At 33.4% G+C, this 25,388-nt stretch overlaps 4 protein-coding genes and 1 pseudogene across 4 annotated transcripts; all 5 read left to right on the forward strand.

Annotated features, from left to right (window-relative positions):
* Nucleotides 1–3,706: 3,706 nt before the first annotated feature.
* LOC113773878 lies at nucleotides 3,707–10,307 on the forward strand (annotated as a pseudogene).
* A 2,113-nt stretch (nucleotides 10,308–12,420) lies between these two features.
* On the forward strand, nucleotides 12,421–13,428 carry LOC113773879 (putative pentatricopeptide repeat-containing protein At1g12700, mitochondrial). Its single transcript, XM_027318480.1, has one exon. It carries the CDS (start codon nucleotides 12,421–12,423, stop codon nucleotides 13,426–13,428), a length of 1,008 nt encoding a protein of 335 aa, XP_027174281.1.
* Nucleotides 13,429–13,443: 15 nt separating this feature from the next.
* On the forward strand, nucleotides 13,444–14,094 carry LOC113773880 (pentatricopeptide repeat-containing protein At1g63330-like). Its single transcript, XM_027318481.1, has one exon. It carries the CDS (start codon nucleotides 13,444–13,446, stop codon nucleotides 14,092–14,094), a length of 651 nt encoding a protein of 216 aa, XP_027174282.1.
* Nucleotides 14,095–23,132: 9,038 nt separating this feature from the next.
* LOC113773881 (putative pentatricopeptide repeat-containing protein At1g12700, mitochondrial) lies at nucleotides 23,133–24,158 on the forward strand. Its single transcript, XM_027318482.1, has one exon. The coding sequence runs from the start codon at nucleotides 23,133–23,135 to the stop codon at nucleotides 24,156–24,158; it is 1,026 nt and encodes a 341-aa protein (XP_027174283.1).
* LOC113773882 (pentatricopeptide repeat-containing protein At3g22470, mitochondrial-like) lies at nucleotides 24,155–25,054 on the forward strand. Its single transcript, XM_027318483.1, has 2 exons — nucleotides 24,155–24,334; nucleotides 24,419–25,054. The coding sequence occupies exons 1-2, from the start codon at nucleotides 24,155–24,157 to the stop codon at nucleotides 25,052–25,054; spliced, it is 816 nt and encodes a 271-aa protein (XP_027174284.1).
* The last annotated feature ends 334 nt before the right edge of the window (nucleotides 25,055–25,388 follow it).

The raw sequence follows: 25,388 nt of genomic DNA on the forward strand, positions 1-25,388 counted from the left end.
TCTAAATTTTAATAGTAGTGGCAAATGTATCAACCAAGGATAAAAGTGAATATTGTTTTGTGGGAGTTTTTTTTGAGTTTCCGAAGGGGTGGGGTTGTTTTGGCTGCTTGGATTAGGAAATTGGGTATACATTTGCACTAGCGGAAGTGATTGAAGTGGTTGGTGGATAGGAAAGGAGTAGAACTGGTGAGAAGTTAGGAATAGAAAGAAAAGCATATTATTTTGTAACTGACACTAAGTGATGGGCATATTTGTCAATTTTAGTAATAGAAAAGAAAATTAGAGTGCTGAGGTTTTACTTGGAATGTTATTTTCATTTGACTAATAAAAATTGCCTTCAAAAATTAGCAAATTCAATCCAAACTGAAATTATTATTATTTTTTGTCATTCATCGAGATGATTGGTTACATTTTAAAAAATAGCCTTTTTTTTTCTATGTTTAAGTATAACTTTTATTAAAGTACATTAGAACTAGAGTGATTGACTCCTTTTATAATGCTAAATAGCAATTTACACTTGTTTGGATTGTGAGTTTTTGCAGAAAAATGTTTACGTTTTCGTGAAGATATTTTCCAATCACTTTTTTTACCTCACATACATCAAATTACTATAGTATGTTTTTCATTAAAAATTCCTAAAAATAGCAATCCAAATAAGTATTTTTGACAATAATTAGGCACAACAATGTCATTGTACTAGTAGTTTGGGTAGAGCAACTTTTCTAAACATTTGATCAGCTTTCATGGGCGGTAAAGTGCATATCTTCAAGATTCATGGTAATAAAGTGTTATTTCTCCAAAAATTCAGGGCTAAACTGCTATTTGCACACTAACTTTTATTACTAGTACTGTTTTCGGTAACAAACTTTTATTGCAAGTTGTATCGATCAAAGGCAAATTACTAAAAGGGAAAATCATTTAAAACTTTCTAACATTTTGTAAAATAATTTTTTTCGTCCATCACTTTTAAAAGTGTAATTTTACGTCAATTACAAATTTACATTAGTCAAATTTGGTTTCCGTCTAGGTTTCAAACTAGTTTTTGATCGAAATCTGCTACATGCCTTGTCCGTGATAATTTTTTAAAGGCGAAATATCAAATCTAATTTTACATAATTCAATTTATTGTCTCTCACATTTCATAAAATGAATTTTTTAGTCCCTTATATTTTACTAAATGAATTCTTTTCATCATTCACATTTTTCAAAATAGAGTTTTCTTATTCCTCATTGATCATGTGTGCGAATAGTTTCTTTTTAAAACCCATGTACATATCTATTTGATTTCACTTGAATAGTATGAATAGCATGTAATATGTCTCTATTTGATTTCACCTAACGAAATTAGAGACATATTACATGCTACTTTGTACTGCTTAGGTGAAATCAAATATATATAAATATATATAAATTTTTAAAAATTGTTAGTTTTTCACTCATATTCATTTCATTTTACTTGAAAATTGAAAACAAAGAAGACATTTAATTTTAAATATTATTGAGCGTTTATATTGAATTAAATTTGTACTAAAAAATTAAACAAAGGAAAAGTATGACAAAAAAAAGTAAGTAATAGGTATTTTAAAATTTTAAGACAATCATAACAAGTAATTTAATTGTTGGTCTTAAAATTGATGAGTGAAAACTTCAGGTTTAAATTGTAATTTATTAGTATGACTATAGAATTCGAGTTATGACCGATTAATTAGATGACCTTATTATACAACTCAATAAATAAATTATTACCAAAAGAAAAAGACCACAAATATTAAATAAGTTCATATGGTGAAATCACATAGATATATACATGGGTTTAAAACAAAATTATTAGTTTTAAACCCCTATATATATATATATATATATATATATCTATTGAATAGAATGTGTACAATTAAGATTAGGCAATTTACGTGAAATTAAATAAAGATATATTACATATTATTCTTACTGTTCAGGTGAAATCAAATAGATATATACATGGGTTTAAAAAAAAACTATTGCACATGATCAATGAGGGATGAAAAATTCATTTTATGAAATGTGAGAGACAAAACAATTCATTTTTGTAAAATGTCAGGGATGAAAAAAATTTATTTTGTGAAATATAAAGGACAATAAATCGAATTATATAAAATTTGATTTGACAATTTTGCCCTCAAAAAATGATCACTTGCAAGGCACGTGATGGATTCCCACAAAAAATTAGTCGAAAACATAAGTAGGGATCAAATTTGATCAATATAAATTTGTAAGGGATGGAAAAGTACACTTTTAAAAGTAAGGGATAAAAAAGTTATTTTACAAATATGTGAGAAACGTCGAACGATTTTCTCTTACTAAAACCATAACGAGGCACTATGCATATGCTTCTTTTGCTTCACTTATTGATTACTGGGGTAATTTCACAAACCTATTTTGAGGTTTGCCTTAATATCATTTAATATCCTTAAAATTTCAAAAATCTCTCTTACCTCCCTTTGATTGACATCTTTTGTAATATTGTCACCTTTTAATAAAAAATCATAGACGAGGAGGGATAATAATTTACTTTTTTTTTTTTTTAGGTGTGTCCCGCAGGGAGTGGACCCCGCAGACTATTCACCACCCTCAGCAACTTGCTGGCAGCAAGGTTCGAACCAGGGACCTGAAGCTCCATCTTCAGCAACCTCAACCACCAGACCAAGCCCCTGAGGGCTGGGATAATAATTTACTTTGATTTGTACCCTTTCGTTATTCTTTATATAAATACCAGAGCAGCAATTAAGACTAAAATAAACCTAATAGACAAAAGGCAAATTGGAAGAGATGTAAGTGCAACAAAGAGAAGTTGCAGCAGATATGTAATTTAACAATTTTGCAATGATTAATACTCCATATCTAAAATTATTAAGACAAAATAAGAAACACAAGTTTAATGGCAAAAGAAGCAACTTAAAGAGGAAATTAATAAAAGATATTATAGCAAAACATAACAAGTTCTAATATTAAAAGGCGCTCTTATAATTCACCAACTCATTTAATATACTCCCTCCGTCCCACTTTGATAGTCCTGATTCTTTTTTCACACCGTTTAAGAAAAAGTAGTTAACTTTGTTGGAACAATCAATTTAGGTAGTTATTTTCCTAAAATACCCTCACATTAATTAGAGTACAACTTTATGGGAACTTGAATTGATGGTAAAAAAAGAATAAACTCTCATTAATTGGGGTAGGTTTATAGTAACAACAACTTACATTGAATAAGGGTATTTTAGGAAAATTAAAATACAACTACATTCTTCAATTGAAAAGTAGACTATAAATTGGGACAGACGAAAAAGGAAAACAGGACTATCAAAGTGGGATGGAGGGAGTAAAGAATAGCGAAAAAAAATCATTTGCTTACAGCAAATGATCATTTGCTTATATTATTGATTACAGCAAGAAGGCAACAATCATCAGGATTTCAAAAGCGAAAAAAAATCCAAATAAGCCACATTTGCTTCTAATGCCCATTTTGATGTGCTCCTAATTTGCTGGGTAATTGCAAGGTCAAAAGTTCCCTACATTTTATTGCTACAGGATTAAAAAAAAAGTCATATAGTTTTGTTAATTGCTATTGGATTTTTAAAAAGGTAATATTGTCAATATGCTACCTATGATAGAAGTCTCGTCACAAACGATAGAATCTTTGTAGCTGAACTCGTACGGGAAGACCAGCAAGAAGATGAAGAAAAGGCCTTTCTCAGTCGTCTGTGATGCTCATCTCCGCCACAAATCAGGGGCAGGAGGTACTCTTTCATTTCTTTCTCCAAGAAACTCCACCCTTATTCAAAACCCACAATCAGCTTCTAGTTCTGCTGTTTCTCATGCCTATAGTACTGGTAGTACAATTAGTAATCATCACCCTAAATCTGACAGTAGTGTTCTTTCCGGGTCTTGGGGATTGAGGAGTAATATCGATAGTATCAGCAATCTTGATGAAGCTCTGGGCTTTTACAAGCAGATGGCTCGGATGAGACCTGTGCCTAGTGTTGTTCATTTCACTCAATTGCTGGGTCGTATTGTTAAGATGAAGCAATATTTGGTGGTTCTTTCTCTTTACAGAGATATGGCTGAGTTAGGATGCATTCCGCTTAATGAATACACACTTAATATTGTGATTAACTGTTATTGCTTCTTGGGTAAAGTGAATTTTGGGTTTTCTATATTTGGTGGCTTCTTCAAGCGAGGTATTTTGCCCGATACGGCCACCTTTACCACTCTGCTCAAAGGACTCTTTCGGGAACACAAAATTCATGAGGCACAAGGATTGTTCAAGAAAATAATGTATGAAAAGCTATGCGTACCCGATGAAATTACGTATGGGACTGTGATAGATGGGCTTTCTAAGGCTGGGAGCACTAGCATGGCCATTCAAGTCCTTAGATTCATGGAAAAAGGAGGAAGGTGCAGGCCTGATACAGCTGCTTACAGCACTATTATCGACGGGTTGTGCAAGGATAAAATGATGGATCAAGCTCTCTCCCTGTTACACGAGATGATTGAGAAAGGAATTGCCCCCAATGTCATCACTTACAATTGTTTGGTCCGGGGTCTGTGCAATTTAAGTAAATGGAAGGACGTTGAAAATCTCTTTACTGAGATGAAGGCTTATAATATTGTTCCTGATGTTATTACTTTTAGTATTCTTATTGATGCACTATGTAAGGAAGGACAGTTAGAAGGTGCAGAGGAGGTACTGAAAATCATGATTGAGCAAAATCAGAAGCCTGATAATGCTACATATAGCACATTGATGGATGGGTACTGTTTACAAGGCCGAATGGATGAAGCAAAGATAGTTTTTGATAAAATGGCTGCTAGCGGCCTTAATCCTGATGTTCAAAGCCATAATATATTGATCAATGGTTATATGAAGAAAATGAAGGTGGAAGCAGCCATGAGTCTCTTCCAAGAGATCCGACATAAAGGGTTAACACCGAATGTTGCAACTTATACCACTGTCCTGCAGGGTTTATTTAGTGTGCAGAGGTATCTTACAGCAATCGAAGTTTTCAATGAGATGCGAGCTGCTGGCATAAAGCCTGATTTTTACACTTACTGTGTGTTGTTAAATGGTTTATGCAAGAATTCACATGTTGAGGAAGCACTTCAATTTTTGCACAAGATGGAAGTTGATGGAGTAGATTGTCATATAACAATGTACAACATCGTCCTTGATGGATTATGCAAATGTGGGAAGCTTGACAGCGCCCGGCATCTTTTCTATAGTCTCTCTTCTAAAGGATTGGATCCTAATGTTTCAACATATAACACGATGATAAATGGCCTCTTTTCAGAAGGTTTCCTATAGGAAGCCAAAGAGTTTATTAAGAAAATGGAAGAAAATGGCTGCACTCCAGATCTAATTACATTTAATGTTATTGTTCAAGGACTTCTTAAGGCTGGCGAATTTAATGATGCAGTGGTTTATTTTGATGAAATGGATAGGAGAGGATTCTTGCTGCATTTGTCTACTTTTTCACTTTTACTAGATTCATACAGAGATAGTGGAAATGATCCCTCTATTTTTAAGATAATTGAGAAGTTTGCACCAAAGATGGGTAATGGAAGTCTAAATAATGGAGAAGGGGGATCTTATACTTAATTGGCTTCATTTGGGGCCTCTGGATTTTCCGCTGCTTTTTTTGGCTTCTAGCATTTAGTCATGCAAAGGTACATGATCTAGATTTGCAGTTGACATTGTTGTCAGTATCTGTCCTTTTGGTCTCAAAAAGTTTATCAACAGTCCTTGGAGGAGCAATCTTTGAGCATATTCCAGAGATTTGAAGATTAAATACTTGCAGGGTGATAAGCGACGATGTGTTGAAGCTTTCTCATCACTATCAGATGAAAAGAGTGGCTACCTGCCTGTTTTCAATGCTATTCATGGTTTGTACACTTTAATCATTCCTCTCTCCTCAGTTTCTCAAATTTTTATTCCTAATTTTCAACTTTCTCGAAGGTTTACATTGGCCGTTTGAATCACTTTATAGATGCTTACTTTATATATGATTGCTTGTCCACGTAATTGGCATGTGGGGTTGTTGAATTGCAGCTTAATTTTTCTTCATATACAGACATTGTTCACTTGGCAGTTGGAAAGTAATCAAATTAAGTGACACATAAGCTAGAGTTGCGGATGAGAGTCATCATACTGTGGAATTCACTTTCTTTCACTAAACTGGAGAGCCACTTATTTGAGTATTCTTTGCCTGAGGGCTAATGACTTGTATTTAGCATAAGCGTACTCGTATTTTAACTTATCTAAGCTTCATAAAATTGCTATGTTGTGCTAATGACTTGACATGTGTCCTTTTGTTGATAGTTGTCCTGTTACTTTCGAATACTCGTTGTTGTTTTCAGAACATACAGATATTATGGAAGCAAACATACTGGAACTGGCAGTTGGGCAATTTTGACAACGAAACATTCACTGATCAGATATTGACGATGATCTAAATGCAAAGTTTACTGCAGTGTTAGAACGTGCTGTAGTACCATTGGCTGTATTGACCCAATATCTGCTCTTTGCCTACTGTTGCTTTTAGTGACTGCTTAAGTTTGATGCTGATCAGCAAATTTGATAGTAGCATGTAGAGAATAATATTTTATTTTGCTCTTTGACATTCTCTGTGTCTTGTTTAAGAGGCCTTTTAGGTATCCAGCTGCTTAAAGTTCTGGATTGCACCCATCATGACGATTCATTTATTTATGTAGGATGACTGAGCTGAGATATTTAACAGGGAAGATCGTTTAACTGCAAGTAGAGGACAAATAAAATCTGTTTATTAATCGCAGGCCCAAGCCAAAGCTTCTATTGTTAGTAGTACTAGTTATAAGGATTCTTTTCCTTCTTTTATTCTGCTTTGGTTCTATGAATACCTTTTCCAGTTTTGTATTCTGCTTATGGATGCTCAAACTTGTCTTAATTACAGGCACCAAGGGAGGAAGTATTGCTAATGCAGAGATCGGAGTTGAACTCAGAAGGATGAATGCTTGAAGCTTTACTAATGAGCATAGTATGGGTACATGCCTTCGATATGATTTACTTTAGAGAGGGTTGGATGATTGATTAACTTTGATGCTGGAGAATGTGAGCTACCACAACAGATCTGGACTGGCCATGAAATGAAAATTACATATTTGGTGGCTGGATGTCATTTTTTTCTTCTTACTATATCAAAGTTTGTCTGCTGAGATTTGCTTTATCCAAAAAGTTTTCTTGTTGAATTGGTTTGGTCATCTTGCATCTCATTTTGCATAGACAAATTATAGGGCAGGAAGGAGTTTGTTGTGCTGGTACTAGTTTTCAACTGGACCCGAGAACATTTTCTGATATGCTCGGGCCTTTTTCTGTGGTTTTCCCTATAGTTGAATGATGAGAATAATAAAATCAAGTATCATCACAAATAATACACCCTAAACAATTTGGATGCGAATGATTTGAAAAAATAATAATTTGCTTGCATCATTTCAATCAATTTTTTTTTTATTTCACATACATCACATCACGAAAAATGTTACAGTAATTATTTTAAATAAATATCTCAAATAATCTTTTGTCCAAACATGCTAATTAAATTTAGTGAATTGATTAATAGGATACATGTGTATAGAGCTGTTAATCGAGTCGAGTCGAATCGAATATTTGACTGCCGAACTCGACTCAAGTTTAACTCGAGCTCAACAGGTGGACGAGTTTTGAAATGTGTTCGGATTCGACTCGCCAAATGGACATGTGGCTCGAGATCGAGCTCGACTCGTTTGTGAGCTTGCCCGAGGTCGACTCGTTTATCACAAATGAGTCGAGCTTGCACGAGCTCGAGCAAATTAATCCCAATAAAAATCTATAATTTTTAATTTTTATATTTTTGAATTGTGAAATGACATATATGTACTTCCTTATTGAGCATAATTGAGCTACTCGGATAACAAACGAATCAAAGCTTACTCGGCTTGTTAATTAAACGAGCATATCTCAAGGTCGAACTTGACTTGTTTACCACAATTAACGAGCTGAGCTCAAGCTTTATCGAATCGACCTCAATCGAACTTTCGAACTGCTCGTTTCATTTAACAGCTCTACATGTGTGCATGTTATAAACTAATTTTGATATCATTTAAATTATTAAATATCATAATTAATAGATAGTTGGATTTTTTTTCTAATTGATCATTCATCGTATCTGTTAACAAGTTTTTTTTTTCTTTTGCTCTGTATATGTTAACAAGTGTTTTTCAAGAAAAGTGCTTATGTCGTAAGAATTTTGTAATTAACGTAGAATTAAAAATAACATAAGAGGATAACCTTTTGATGTAGGAGGGGTTTTGTTTGATTTTGGTCTAAAATGGAATGAGCAAAAGGGAAATGCTATTGTCACTCTCTCATAAGTTTATGTTCATGTGTCTCTATATAGTTTTATTAAATTATTGAGTTTATTTTCATAAAAAAACACCAAAAATATTATCAAACTCAGAGTAATAAACCAAAAATGCTAAAAAGAGACCAAAAATACAAAATGAAAAACCAGAAAAGAATGAATTAATCACAAAACCTGAGAGGAGAGGAGAAGACAAGCTTCAGCAAAAGACAAAAGAGGACCATCGTCTTTCGCTCCTCACTCTGTCTCCTCAGCAGCGACTTTCTGATTTTGTAGCTGAACTCCGAAGGCAAAACCATCAAGAAGATGAGAAAAAGGGCCTTCTCTGTTGCTTATCTTTGTCACAAAGCAGGGGCGAAAGGTACTGCTACTACTGCCGCTTTTACTACTCTTTCATTTCTTTCTCCAATAAATTCAACCCCCATCCAATCAGCTTTTCACTCTGCAGCCCTCACTATTGGTATTGAAAGTAGTAATCATCATCAGGCTAAGCCTAACAACATTGTTCATTATGGGTCTCGGAGATTGAGGAGTGATATTGACGGTATCAGCAATCTCGATGAAGCTCTAGGCTTTTACAAGCAGATGGTACGGATGAAACCTCTGCCTAGTGTTGTTCATTTCAATAGACTGCTGGGTCGTATTGTTAAGATGAAGCAATATTTGGTGGTTCTTTCTCTTTCCAGGGATATGGCTGAGTTGGGATGCATTCCGCTTGATGATTACACGCTAAGTATTGTGATTAATTGTTACTGCTTCTTGGGTAGAGTGGATTTTGGGTTTTCTATATTTGGTGGCTTCTTCAAGCGAGGTATTTTGCCCAATACGGCCACCTTTACCACTCTGCTCAAAGGACTCTTTCGGGAACACAAAATTCATGAGGCACAAGGATTTTTCAAGAAAATAATATATGAAAAGCTATGCGTACCCGATAAAATTACGTATGGGACTGTGATAGATGGGCTTTCTAAGGCTGGAAACACTAGCATGGCCATTCAAGTCCTTAGATTCATGGAAAAAGGAGGAAGGTGCAGGCCTGATACAGCTGCTTACAGCACTATTATCGACGGGTTGTGCAAGGATAAAATGATGGATCAAGCTCTCTCCCTGTTACGCGAGATGATTGAGAAAGGAATTGCCCCTGATGTCATCACTTACAGTTGTTTGGTCCGGGGTCTGTGCAATTTAAGTAAATGGAAGGACGTTGAAAAGCTCTTGACTGAGATGAAGGCTTATAATATTGTTCCAAATGTTATTACTTTTAATATTCTTATTGATGCACTATGTAAGGAAGGACAGTTAGAAGGTGCAGAGGAGGTACTGAAAATCATGATTGAGCAAAATCAGAAGCCTGATAATGCTACATATAGCGCATTGATGGATGGGTACTGTTTACAAGGCCGAATGGATGAAGCAAAGATAGTTTTTGATAAAATGGCTGCTAGCGGCCTTAATCCTGATGTTCAAAGCCATAGTATATTGATCAATGGTTATATGAAGAAAATGAAAGTGGAAGCAGCCATGAGTCTCTTCCAAGAGATCCGACATAAAGGGTTAACACCGAATGTTGTTACCTATACCACTTTCCTGCAGGGTTTATTTAGTGTCGGGTGGTATCTTACAGCAATCGAAGCTTTCGATGAGATGCGAGCTGCTGGCTTAAAACCTAATTTTCACACTTACTGTGTTTTGTTGAATGGTTTATGCAAGAATTCACATGTTGAGGAAGCACTTCAATTTTTGCACAAGATGGAAGTTGATGGAGTAGATTGTCATATAACAATGTACAACATCGTCCTTGATGGATTATGCAAATGTGGGAAGCTTGACAGCGCCCGGCATCTTTTCTATAGTCTCTCTTCTAAAGGATTGGATCCTAATGTTTCAACTATAACACGATGATAAATGGCCTCTTTTCAGAAGGTTTCCTAGAGGAAGCCAAAGAGTTTATTAAGAAAATGGAAGAAAATGGCTGCACTCCAAATCTAATTACATTTAATATTATTGTTCAAGGACTTCTTAAGGCTGGCGAATTTAATGATGCAGTGGTTTATTTTGATGAAATGGATAGGAGAGGATTCTCGCTGCATTTGTCTACTTTTTCACTTTTACTAGATTCATACAGAGATAGTGGAAATGATCCCTCTATTTTTAAGATAATTGAGAAGTTTGCTCAAAAAATGGGTAATGGAAGTCTAAATAATGGAGAAGGGGGATCTTATTCTTAATTGGCTTCATTTGGGACCTTTGGATATTCTGCTGCTTTTTTTGGCTCCTAGCATTTAGTCATCCAAAGGTACATGATGTAGATTCGCAGTTGATATTGTTGTCAGTATCTGTCCTTTTGGTCTCAAAAAGTTTATCAACAGTCCTTGGAGGAGCAATCTTTGAGCATATTCTAGAGATTTGAAGATTAAATACTTGCAGGTTTAATATGATAAGCGACGATGTGTTGAAGCTTTCTCATCACTATCAGATGAAAAGAGTGGCTACCTGCCCGTTTTCAATGCATTTCATGGTTTGTACTCTGTGATCATTCCTCTCTCCTCAGTTTCTCAAAATTTTATTCCTAATTTTCAACTTTCTCGAAGGTTTACTTTGGCCATTTGAATCACTTTATAGATGCTTACTTGATACATGATAGCTTGTCCATGTAATTGGCATGTGGGGTTGTTGAATTGCAGCTTAATTTATCTTCATATACAGACATTGTTCACTTGGCAGTTGGAAAGTAATCAAATTAAGTGACACTTAAGCTGGACTTGTATTTAGCATAAGCGTACTCGTATTTTAACTTATCTAAGCTTCATAAAATTGCTATGTTGTGCTAATGACTTGACATGTGTCCTTTCGTTGACAGTTGTCCTTTTACTTTCGAATACTCGTTGTTGTTTTCAGAACATAGAGATATTATGGAAGCAAACATACTGGAACTGGCTGTTGGGCAATTTTGACAACGAAACATTCACTGATCAGATATTGACGATGATCTAAATGCAAGGTTTACCGCAGTGTTAGAACGTGCTGTAGTACCATTGTCTGTATTGACCCAATATCTGCTCTTTGCCTACTGTTGCTTTTAGTGACTGCTTAAGTTTGATGCTGATGAGCAAATTTGATAGTAGCATGCAGAGAAATAATATTTTATTTTGCTCTTTGACATTCTCTGTGTCTTGTTTAAGAGGTCTTTTAGGTATCCAGCTGCTTAAAGTTCTGGATTGCACTCATCATAGCGATTCATTTATTTATGTAGGATGACTGAGCTGAGATATTTATTCCAAGTAGAGGACAAATAAAATCTGTTTATTAATCACAGGCCCAAGCCAAAGCTTCTATTGTTAGTAGTACTAGTTATAAGGATTCTTTTCCTTCTTTTATTCTGCTTTGGTTCTATGAATACCTTTTCCAGTTTTGTATTCTGCTTATGGTTGCTCAAACTTGTCTCTTAATTACAGGCACCAAGGGAGGAAGTATTGCTAATGCAAAGATCGGAGTTGAACTCAGAAGGATGAATGCTTGAAGCTTCACTAATGAGCATAGTATGGGTACATGCCTTCCATATGATTTACTTCAAGAAAAGTGCTTATGTCGTAAGAATTTTGTAATTAATGTAGAATTAAAAATAACATAAGAGGATAACCTTTTGATGTGGGAGGGGTTTTGTTTGATTTTGGTCTAAAATGGAATGAGCAAAAGGGAAATGCTATTGTCACTCTCTCATAATTTTATGTTCATGTGTCTCTATATAGTTTTATTAAATTATTGAGTTTATTTTCATAAAAAAACCAAAAATATTATCAAACTCAGAGTAATAAACCAAAAATGCTAAAAAGAGACCAAAAATACAAAATGAAACCAGAAAAGAATGAATTAATCACAAAACCTGAGAGGAGAGGAGAAGACAAGCTTCAGCAAAAGACAAAAGAGGACCATCGTCTTTCGCTCCTCACTCTGTCTCCTCAGCAGCGACTTTCTGATTTTGTAGCTGAACTCCGAAGGCAAAACCATCAAGAAGATGAGAAAAAGGGCCTTCTCTGTTGCTTATCTTTGTCACAAAGCAGGGGCGAAAGGTACTGCTACTACTGCCGCTTTTACTACTCTTTCATTTCTTTCTCCAATAAATTCAACCCCCATCCAATCAGCTTTTCACTCTGCAGCCCTCACTATTGGTATTGAAAGTAGTAATCATCATCAGGCTAAGCCTAACAACATTGTTCATTATGGGTCTCGGAGATTGAGGAGTGATATTGACGGTATCAGCAATCTCGATGAAGCTCTAGGCTTTTACAAGCAGATGGTACGGATGAAACCTCTGCCTAGTGTTGTTCATTTCAATAGACTGCTGGGTCGTATTGTTAAGATGAAGCAATATTTGGTGGTTCTTTCTATTTCCAGGGATATGGCTGAGTTGGGATGCATTCCGCTTGATGATTACACGCTAAGTATTGTGATTAATTGTTACTGCTTCTTGGGTAGAGTGGATTTTGGGTTTTCTATATTTGGTGGCTTCTTCAAGCGAGGTATTTTGCCCAATACGGCCACCTTTACCACTCTGCTCAAAGGACTCTTTCGGGAACACAAAATTCATGAGGCACAAGGATTGTTCAAAAAAATAATATATGAAAAGCTTTGCATACCTAATGAAATTACGTATGGGACTGTGATAGATGGGCTTTCTAAGGCTGGGAACACTAGTATGGCCATTCAAGTCCTTAGATTCATGGAAAAAGGAGGAAGGTGCAGGCCTCATACAGCTGCTTACAACACTATTATCGACGGGTTGTGCAAGGATAAAATGATGGATCAAGCTCTCTCCCTGTTACACGAGATGATTGAGAAAGGAATTGCCCCCGATGTCATCACTTACAATTGTTTGGTCCAGGGTCTGTGCAATTTAAGTAAATGGAAGGACGTTGAAAATCTCTTTACTGAGATGAAGGCTTATAATATTGTTCCTGATGTTGTTACTTTTAATATTCTAATTGATGCACTATGTAAGGAAGGACAGTTAGCAGATGCATAGCAGGTTTTAACTGCCATGATTCAGCAAAATCAGAATCCTACTACAGTCACTTGTAATGCATTGATGGATGGGTATTGTTTACAGGGTCAAATGGGTGAGGTAAGGAGAATTTTTGATAAAATGGCTGCTAGCGGCCTTAGTCCTGATGTTCAAAGCCATAATATATTGATAAATGGCTATATGAAGAATATGAAAGTGGAACCGGCCATGAATCTCTTCCAAGGGATCCGACATAAAGGGTTAACACCGAATGTTGTTACCTATACCACTGTCCTGCAGGGTTTATTTAGTGTCAGGAGGTATCTTACAGCAATCGAAGCTTTCGACGAGATGCGAGTTGCTGGCTTAAAACCTAATTTTCACACTTACACTGTATTGTTGGATGGTTTATGCAAGAATTCACATGCTGAGGAAGCGCTTCAATTTTTGCACAAAAAGGAAGTTGATGGAGTAGATTGTCAGATAACAATGTACAACATCGTCCTTGATGGATTGTGCAAATGTGGGAAGCTTGACAGCGCCCGGCATCTTTTCTATAGTCTCTCTTCTAAAGGATTGGATCCTAATGTTACCACATATAACACGATGATAAATAGCCTCTTTTCAGAAGGATTACTACAGGAAGCCAAAGTGTTTATTAAGAAAATGGTTGCACACCAGATCTAATTACATTTAATATTATTGTTGGTGGACTTCTGAGGGCTGGTGAATTTAATGATGCAGTGATATGTTTTGATGAAATGGATAGGAGAGGATTCTCACTGCATTTGTCTACTTTTTCCATTTTACTGGATTCATACAGAGATAGTGAAAACGATCCCTCTATTTTTAAGATAATTGAGAAGTTTGCTCCAAAAATGGGTAATAGAAGTCTAAATGATGGAGAAGGGCCATCTTATCCATAATTGGCTCCATGTGGGGCCTCTGCATATTCCGCTGCTTTTTTGGCTTCTATGTGTAATCATCCAAAGGTACATGATGTAGATTCGCAGCTGATCATATTGTCATTATCTGTCCTTTTTGTTTTCAAAAAGTTTATCAACAGTCCTTGGAGGACCAATCTTTGAGCATATTCTGGAGATTTGATGATTTAATACTTGCAGGGTGATAAGCGACGATGTGTTGAAGCTTTTTTATCACTATCAGATGAAAAGAGTGGCTACCTGGCTGTTTTCAATGCTATTCATGGTTTGTACACTTTAATCATTCCTCTCTCCTCAGTTTCTCAAATTTTTATTCCTAATTGTCTCGATGGCTCACATTGTCTGTTTGAGTCAGTCTTATGTATGCTTACTTTATACATGATAGCTTGTCCATGTAATTGTCATGTCGGGTTACTAAATTGCAGCTTAATTTATCTTCTTATACAGACATTGTTCGCATGGCAGCTGCAAAATAATCAAATGAAGGGACAAAAAAAGCAGGAGTTGTGAATGAAAGTCATTGGACTGTAGAATTCACTTTCTCCAACTAAACTTGACTGCCAATTTTTTCGAGTCTTCTTTGTTTGAGTGCGTGTTCTAATTCTTCCCATATACATCCCTGCCCTCCCCTTAGACATGAAATTAGCTCACAAAATTAGCTCACAAGTCCCTGAATTTACGGATTAAAGATCAGAGAAAGTGTAGCAAGCATTAACACCCAGAAGTTTTTTGGTGCCTAAAGTTTGCAAGTGACGAGCACAATTAAGGTCCTAAATAACATCAGTTTTGTATTAGGGCCATTAACTTCTGAGTTTTTGTCACACATTTATTAACCATTTACAAGTCATGAACTACTGATACGCCTTTGGAAGGCAAAGGATGCCCTCCAGCCAAAGACTGAAGGGCAGCCGTGGCATAGCAGTTCTCAATCCGCTTGTTCTGGTTGAAGAGCAGCTATGGTTAAACTATTAAACTTCAATTCCCTTGTATCTTCTTTACCTGAGGGCTTTTCCCCACGGGAATTTTTCTGAGCTACATGCACATTGCAGGCACACTTCTGAGCTTTCTGCTCCCTTTCTCTAGAATGAGATGATAAGCACGCTGGAATATTTAGATTTTGTCATGTGTAGTTATCTGTGAGTGGAGAAGATAGAAGTAAGTTTGACTTAGTTGTTACCTACAGCATCTTCTATTCTATTATGGACGAAAAATTCTTCTCTTTTCCTTTCTGAATTTTGTGAGAGAAGATAGAAGAGCTTACTTAGTTGTTAGCATAATCAGAAGCCATTGGATGCAGAGGGGGCTGCTTTTGTCGCTCAAAGTTCTGGCCTACATCATCTTCTATTCTTTCATTATGCCAAAATCGCTTCTCTAATATACTGGACATGCTCAGTGGAGCAGCATCAAGATGTTGAGTTTATCGCCCATACCATATGGTAATTGCATTGTTTATGTTAAACATTATTGTCCAAGGACTTATCAAGGCTAGTGAATTTGATGATGCAGTGGTTTATTTTGAAGAAATGGATTTAGCGAGGATTCTCACTGCAAGTGTCTACTTTTGCCTTTTTACTAGATTCGTTCAGAGATTGTGGAAACGATCCATCCCTTCTTAAGATAGTTGAGAAGTTTGCTCCAAAAATGGGCAATAACAGTCTAAATGTTCGAGAAAGGGGATCTTATACTTAATTGGGTCCATTTAGGATCTCTGGATATTTCACTCTTTTTTTTTGCTCCTTTTTTATTTGATTTTGCTCTTTAGATGCTCTTCTCCGTCCTTTTTAAAGACATCTTAGGTATGCAGCCATACAAAGTTGTTGAGTTTTTACTTGATATAGATTCAGATAGTCAATGTAGTATATTCAACTTGAAATATTTAGACATGTTGAACATTCTAACTTCAATAAGAGGGCAGTGTAAATGTCTCTTAATCACAGGCCCAAGCAGAAATTTCTACTATTATCAGTTTGACTTGTTTTAACAGTCTCTGCTTTTTCCTATTTTCCTATTGAAGTTTGTCTCTTAATCACATGCACTGCAGAAGCAAGTTTAGGTATGCTAAAATTGAACTCAAACGATAAATATTTGATTCTATCAGTAATGATGACAGTATTGCTACGTATGAATGCAGATGGAAGAGTGCAATTTTTGTAACCTTAGTGAGTGGTGAATTAATTAATTAAAGTTGGCGCTGAAATATGCTATCATCACAGATCTGGATTGGCCATGAAATTTGACCCCAAAAAAAAATGCAGGAGTGTGGTCTGCGCATCCAAACTTTCAGAGCATTCTTCTGTGCCCGTGTCTTTCTGCTACCACTCTTTTCTCGGTGCCTGTTTCTTTTAGGTTTGTTCATGTGTTCTGAGTGAAAGTTTGACAGCCTGATGCCTGTTGAGTTCTGTCTACGTTTGGTAGGAAATGGAATGAAGAGCTTTACATTTGGTAAGAAATGGAATGACTTTGTTTCCTATGGAAAAAGAAGATGGAACCTGATGAATGCTATTTCATTACAGGGATACATTAATTCAAGAATGGGATAAACAGAAATATCAGAACAGGCACGTCAAAGAATGAAAGCACTGGATTAGAGCAAAGCAAAATCTAGTTGAACACACTTGATATTTTTGAAACACCATGAATCTGTGATGTAGTAGCTTTTCACTTTCCCTTCTCTTTCTAATGCTTGTACTCGTGCTAGCACTATACAATCGTAGTCTGTATACTTTGATGACATTAATTATCTGTATCTTTCTTTATTTTAGGGAACATGTTGAATTTTCCTTTTTCCACTTTCTGTCATTGAAAAGAATAGTGTCATCTGACAGCATCAGTGCATGTGCATCACCATGCAATCTAAGTCTTGGAGAGTTGGAAAGTAAAGGTTATCTCCCAATACAATTACAGTGACAGGCAAGGAGTTTAATAGTTTTAACAATTTGGGCGTTTGAAATTACTTTTAGGGTTAATCACACTGTGAAATTCTTGCTTTGTCTTAATACCTTGTTAAAATTATAAGTATCAATACTAATATCTTTGGTCCCAAAGAATAAAAAGCAAATGAGTCTCTAAATGGATTAATCAATTTGGTATGCAAAACCCCCTTTTTTTTGGTTGGGCAATTTTTTTCAAAGTTTTATTATTTTTCCTTTTTTTTAAGTGCACTTTTATTGAATTGTCTATTCAAAACAAGATAACAGATGAAATATCACCAAAAATTGATGATTATATTTATTTGCTATATTAAAAAGACGTTGGTATACTTTATCACGCTTAAAATACTTGCAATGTACCAAGATACGATATGTTTTTTATTGAGTAATGTACTCTATAAGAATAAGAACAAGGTAGATGATATTAGCACTTTAAAAAAAAAAAAAAAGTTTTAGACTCTCCCTCTTTCTTTTTATATTATTTGAATTGAAAATTTTGCCCTCAAGCTTATAAGACTATCCTTCAAGCAATTTCTTTCTCCTTTCTTGCACACTTTATGGTTTAGACAACTACACCCTTAATCAACCTCGCAACTAGCCAGGTTTGGGACAATCCTTACTATCACCTAAAAATGCTCAAACATTCTTTGATCCTCATATAAGACGAAATTCATGATATAGCGTTATGAAATTGAGGATTCCATGAATTCAACAAAGACAACTATTTTACAGGTAAACCATCCTAAAAAGAACCAAATTCAGGTACCACAAGTTTATTAATCTGTCTTTAAATAATCCACCATAAACTCCTAAAAAGAACCACATCCAAGTTCCACAATTATATTAATCTCTCCTAAAGACAGAACTGCAATTATATAAGAAATTAAACAAAAGTAAAATTGGACAAATTAATTAAGCACTAAACTTTTGCAATAGAATGTAATGCACTTAGTCCTACATACATTTTTTTTTTTTTTGAAAAAGTACACACATTGACTCTGCAGCAAATATAGAGAAAAAAACACCACCTTCACTAGGGAGTTTCTAAATTTTAATAGTAGTGGCAAACGTATCAATCAAGGACGAAAGTGAATATTGTTTTGTGGAGTTTTTTTTTGGGTTTCGGGGGGAGGGGGTAGTTTTGGCTGCTAAGATTAGGAAATTGGGTATAGATTTGCACTAACGGAAGTGATTGAAGTGATCGGTGGATATGAAAGGAGTAGAACTGGTGAGAAGTTAGAGATAGCAAGAATGACATATTGTTTTGTAATTGACACTAAATGAGGGGCGTATTTGTTAATTTTAGCAATATAAAAGAAAATTAGAGTGCTAGGGTTTTACTTGGAATGTTATTTTCATTTGACTAATAAAAATTGCCTTCAAAAATTAGCAAATTTAGCCCAAACTAAAATTATTATTATTTTTTGTCATTCATCGAGATGATTGGTTATATTTAAAAAAAAGCCTTTTTTTTCTATGTTTAAGTATAACGTTTATTAAAGTACATTAGAACTAGAGTGATTGACTCCTTTTATAATGCTAAATAGCAATTTACATTTGTTTGGATTGTGAGTTTTTGCAGAAAAATTTTTACATTTTTCGTGAAGATATTTTCCAATCACATTTTTATCTCATATGTATATTTTTCATTAAAAATTCCTAAAAATAGCAATCCAAATAAGTATTTTTGACAATAATTAAGCACAACAATGTCATTGTACTAGTAGTTTGGGTACAACAACTTTTCTAAACATTTGATCAGCCTTCTTGGGCGGTACTGCATATCTTCAAGATTCATGGTAATAAAGTGTTATTTCTCCAAAATTTCAGGGCTAAACTGCTATTTGCACACTAACTTTTATTATTATTACTGTTTTCGGTAACAAACTTTTATTGCTAGTTGTATCGATCAAAGGCAAATTACTAAAAGGGAAAATTGTTTAAAACTTTTCTAACATTTTGTAAAATAATTTTTTTCGTCCCTCACTTTTAAAAGTGTAATTTTACGTCCCTTACAAATTTACATTAGTCAAATTTGGTTCTCTCAAACTAGTTTTTGATCGAAATCTGCCACATGCCTTGTCCGTGATAATTTTTTAAAGGCGAAATTATCAAATCTAATTTTACATAATTCGATTTATGGTCTCTCACATTTCATAAAATGAATTTTTTAGTCCCTTATATTTTACTAAATGAATTATTTTCATCATTCACATTTTTCAAAATAGATTTTTGTTATCCCTCATTGATCATGTGTGCGAATAGTTTCTTTTTAAAACCCATGTATATATTTATTTGATTTCACTTGAATAGTACGAATAGCATGTAATATGTCTCTATTTGATTTCACCTAACGAAATTAGAGACAAATTACATGCTACTTTGTACTGCTTAGGTGAAATCAAATAGATATAAATATATATAAATTTTAAAAAATTGTTAGTTTTTCACTCATATTCATTTCTTTTTACTTAAAAATTGAAAACAAAGAAGACATTTAATTATATTATTGAGTGTTTATATTGAATTAAATTTGGACAGAAAAATTAAACAAAGGAAAAGTATGACAAAAAAAAGTAAGCAATAGGTATTTTAAAATTTGAAGAGAATCATAACAAGTAATTTAATTGTTGATCTTAAAAGTGACGAGTGAAAACTTCAGATTTAAATTGTAATTTATTAACACGACTATAGAATTTGAGTTATGACCGATTAATTAGATAGCCTTATTATACAACTCAATAAATAAATTATTATCAAAAGAAAAAGACCACAAATATTAAATAAGTTCACGTGGTGAGATCACATAGATATATACATGGGTTTAAAACAAAATTATTAGTTTTAAACCCCTATATATATATATATCTATTGAATAGAATGTGTACAACTAAGATTAGACAGTTTATGTGAAATTAAATAAAGATATATTACATATTATTCTTACTGTTTAGGTGAAATCAAATAGATATATACATGGATTTAAAAAAAAACTATTGTACACATGATCAATGAGAAATGTGGGGGATGAAAAAATTTATTTTATGAAACATGAGAAACAAAACAGTTCATTTTTGTAAAATGTCAGGGATGAAAAAATTCATTTTATGTAATATGAAGGATAATAAATCGAATTATTTAAAATTTGATTTGACAATTTTGCCCTTAAAAAATGATCACTTGTAAGGCATATGGTGGATTCCGACAAAAAATTAGTCGAAAACCTAGGCCCTGTTTGGCACCCTAGTTTTTTACCAAGTTTTTTAGCTACTAGTTTTTTAACAACTTTTGCTACAGGAACCCCAAAAAACTTTTCAAAGTTTTTTACCTACACACTTCAAAAATCTATACACAAAAAATTTCTCAAAAACTTTTCTTCCTCCCTCACCCAACCCACCACACCAGACACCGCCTCCACCACCTCTCCCGGCGCCGCCGGTAACCTCAAAAAAAAATTTTGAATTTTTGAGTCCCTCACCCTCAAAAATTTATTATATATATTATATATTTATAATATTATATATTTATATATTTATTTAAACATATTATAAATATTTTATTTTATTTAAAATATATTTTTATATATTTATATAAATATTATATACCATATAAATTAATATTAATATAAATATGTAATTATACATTTATATAAATATTATATATTATATATTTAATATATATAATACATATTATATATATTACACATTTATGTATATATATTTATGTATATTTATATACAATTATATTATGTATTATGTATAATATAATACATTTATACATAATATTAACACACAATATTAATTATACATTTATACATAATACTAATACATTTATATATTTATATTAATTATATTAATACATTTATACATAATATTATATATTTATAAATTTATAATATATTAATTTATATATTTATATAATATTCATTTATAATAATATACAATTATTACAATTGTAAATATATTTATATTATGTATTATATATAATATAATACATTTATATATTTATATATACCTATATAAATATATTTATTTATAAATGTATTATAAATGCATAAATATATATAAATATTTGAACAATATTAATTATACATTTATACATAATATTAATATATTTATACATTTATATTAATTATATTAATACAGTTATACATAATCATCATATATATTTATAAATTATAAATTATACATTTATATAATATTCATTTATAATATATACATTTAAATTAATTATACATTTATAAATATATGTATATTATGTATTATATATAATATAATACATTTATATATTTTTATATAAATATATAAATATATTTATTTATAAATGTATTATAAATGCATATAAATATTTAAACAATAAAAATTATAAATTATAAACAATATTAATTATACATTTATACATAATATTAATTCATTTATACATTTCTATTAATTATATTAATACATTTATACATAATCATCATATACATTTATAAATTATAATTTATACATTTATATAATATTCATTTATAATTTATACATTTATACTAATTATACATTTATACATTTATAAATATATGTATATTACGTATTATATATAATATAATACATTTATATATTTTTATATAAATATATAAATATATTTATTTCTAAATATTTATAAATGTATTATAAATGCATAAATGTTTAAAAATATAAAAATATAAAAATTATAAATTATAAACTACTCAAAAATATGTTTTAAAAATACCTCTAAAAATAATCCAAAAAATGTCTACAGTAACATTTCAAAAACTTCTACAAAAAAGTTTTTCACCTTACAAAAACTTTTACAAAATTTTTTCAAAAACTTCTACAGTGCACTACAGTAAAGTTTTAGACAAACTCCCAAAAAACTCAGGTTCCAAACAGGCCCCTAGGTTGGGATCAAATTTGATTAACGTAAATTTGTAAGGGACGTAAAAGTATATTTTTAAAAGTGAGAGATAAAAAAGTTATTTTACAAATATATGAGAAACGTTTCGAATGATTTTCTCTTACTAAACATAACGAGGCACTATGCATATGCTTCTTTTGCTTCACTTATTGATTATTGGGGTAATTTCACAAATCTCTTCTAAGGATTGCTTTAATATCATTTAATATCCTTATAATTTCAAAAATCTCTCTTACCTCCCTTTGATTGACATTTTTTATAACATTCTCACCTCTTAATAAAAAATTCATAGACGAGGAGGGATAATAATTTACTTTGATTTGTACCCTTTCGTTATTCTTTATATAAATAGTAGAGCAGCAATTGAGACTAAAATAAACCTAACAGGCAAAAGGCAAATTGGAAGAGAAGTAAGTGCAACAAAGAGAAGTTGCAGCAGATAAGTAATTTTACAATTTTGTGATGATTAATACTTCATATCTAAAATTATCAAGACAAAATAAGAAACACAAGTTCAATGGTAAAATGAGCAACTTAAAGTGGAAATTAATAAAAGATATTGTAGCAAATTATAACAAGTTCTAATATTAAAAGGCACTCTTATAATTCACCAACTCATTTAATATAAAGAATTAATATTATTGATTACAGCAAGAAGGCAACAATCATCAGGATTTCAAAAGCGAAAAAAAATCCAAATAAGCCACATTTGCTTCTAATGCCCATTTGATGTGCTCCTAATTTGCTGGGTAATTGCAACGTCAAAAGTTCCCTACATTCTATTGCTACAGGATTAAAAAAAAAGTCATATAGTTTTGTTAATTGCTATTGGATTTTTAGAAAGGTAATATTGTCAATATGCTACCTATGATAGTAAGTCTCGTCACAAACGATAGAATCTTTGTAGCTGAACTCGTACGGGAAGACCAGCAAGAAGATGAAGAAAAGGCCTTTCTCAGTCATCTGTGATGCTCATCTCCGCCACAAATCAGGGGCAGGAGGTACTCTTTCATTTCTTTCTCCAAGAAACTCCACCCTTATTCAAAACCCACAATCAGCTTCTAGTTCTGCTGTTTCTCATGCCTATAGTACTGGTAGTACAATTAGTAATCATCACCCTAAATCTGACAGTAGTGTTCTTTCCGGGTCTTGGGGATTGAGGAGAAATATCGATAGTATCAGCAATCTTGATGAAGCTCTGGGCTTTTACAAGCAGATGGCTCGGATGAGACCTGTGCCTAGTGTTGTTCATTTCACTCAATTGCTGGGTCGTATTGTTAAGATGAAGCAATATTTGGTGGTTCTTTCTCTTTCCAGGGATATGGCTGAGTTGGGATGCATTCCGCTTGATGATTACACGCTAAGTATTGTGATTAATTGTTACTGCTTCTTGGGTAGAGTGGATTTTGGGTTTTCTATATTTGGTGGCTTCTTCAAGCGAGGTATTTTGCCCAATACGGCCACCTTTACCACTCTGCTCAAAGGACTCTTTCGGGAACACAAAATTCATGAGGCACAAGGATTGTTCAAGAAAATAATATATGAAAAGCTTTGCATACCTAATGAAATTACGTATGGGACTGTGATAGATGGGCTTTCTAAGGCTGGGAACACTAGCATGGCCATTCAAGTCCTTAGATTCATGGAAAAAGGAGGAAGGTGCAGGCCTCATACAGCTGCTTACAACACTATTATCGACGGGTTGTGCAAGGATAAAATGATGGATCAAGCTCTCTCCCTGTTACACGAGATGATTGAGAAAGGAATTGCCCCTGATGTCATCACTTACAGTTGTTTGGTCCGGGGTCTGTGCAATTTAAGTAAATGGAAGGACGTTGAAAAGCTCTTGACTGAGATGAAGGCTTATAATATTGTTCCAAATGTTATTACTTTTAATATTCTTATTGATGCACTATGTAAGGAAGGACAGTTAGAAGGTGCAGAGGAGGTACTGAAATCATGATTGAGCAAAATCAGAAGCCTGATAATGCTACATATAGCGCATTGATGGATGGGTACTGTTTACAAGGCCGAATGGATGAAGCAAAGATAGTTTTTGATAAAATGGCTGCTAGCGGCCTTAATCCTGATGTTCAAAGCCATAGTATATTGATCAATGGTTATATGAAGAAAATGAAAGTGGAAGCAGCCATGAGTCTCTTCCAAGAGATCTGACATAAAGGGTTAACACCGAATGTTGTTACCTATACCACTTTCCTGCAGGGTTTATTTAGTGTCGGGAGGTATCTTACAGCAATCGAAGCTTTCGATGAGATGCGAGCTGCTGGCTTAAAACCTAATTTTCACACTTACTGTGTTTTGTTGAATGGTTTATGCAAGAATTCACATGTTGAGGAAGCACTTCAATTTTTGCACAAGATGGAAGTTGATGGAGTAGATTGTCATATAACAATGTACAACATCGTCCTTGATGGATTATGCAAATGTGGGAAGCTTGACAGCGCCCGGCATCTTTTCTATAGTCTCTCTTCTAAAGGATTGGATCCTAATGTTCCAACATATAACACGATGATAAATGGCCTCTTTTCAGAAGGTTTCCTAGAGGAAGCCAAAGAGTTTATTAAGAAAATGGAAGAAAATGGCTGCACTTCAAATCTAATTACATTTAATATTATTGTTCAAGGACTTCTTAAGGCTGGCGAATTTAATGATGCAGTGGTTTATTTTGATGAAATGGATAGGAGAGGATTCTCGCTGCATTTGTCTACTTTTTCACTTTTACTAGATTCATACAGAGATAGGGGAAATGATCCCTCTATTTTTAAGATAATTGAGAAGTTTGCTCAAAAAATGGGTAATGGAAGTCTAAATAATGGAGAAGGGGGATCTTATTCTTAATTGGCTTCATTTGGGACCTTTGGATATTCTGCTGCTTTTTTTGGCTCCTAGCATTTAGTCATCCAAAGGTACATGCTGTAGATTCGCAGTTGATATTGTTGTCAGTATCTGTCCTTTTGGTCTCAAAAAGTTTATCAACAGTCCTTGGAGGAGCAATCTTTGAGCATATTCTAGAGATTTGAAGATTAAATGCTTGCATGGTGGTAAGCGACAATGTGTTAGAAGCTCTCTCATGACTATCAGATGAAAAGAGTGTCTGCTTGCCCGTTTTCAATGCATTTCATGGTTTGTACACTTTAATCATTCCTCTCTCATCACTTTCTCAAAATTTTAT

This window comes from Coffea eugenioides, chromosome 6, assembly GCF_003713205.1.
Source record: "Coffea eugenioides isolate CCC68of chromosome 6, Ceug_1.0, whole genome shotgun sequence".
Lineage (NCBI taxonomy): Eukaryota > Viridiplantae > Streptophyta > Magnoliopsida > Gentianales > Rubiaceae > Coffea > Coffea eugenioides.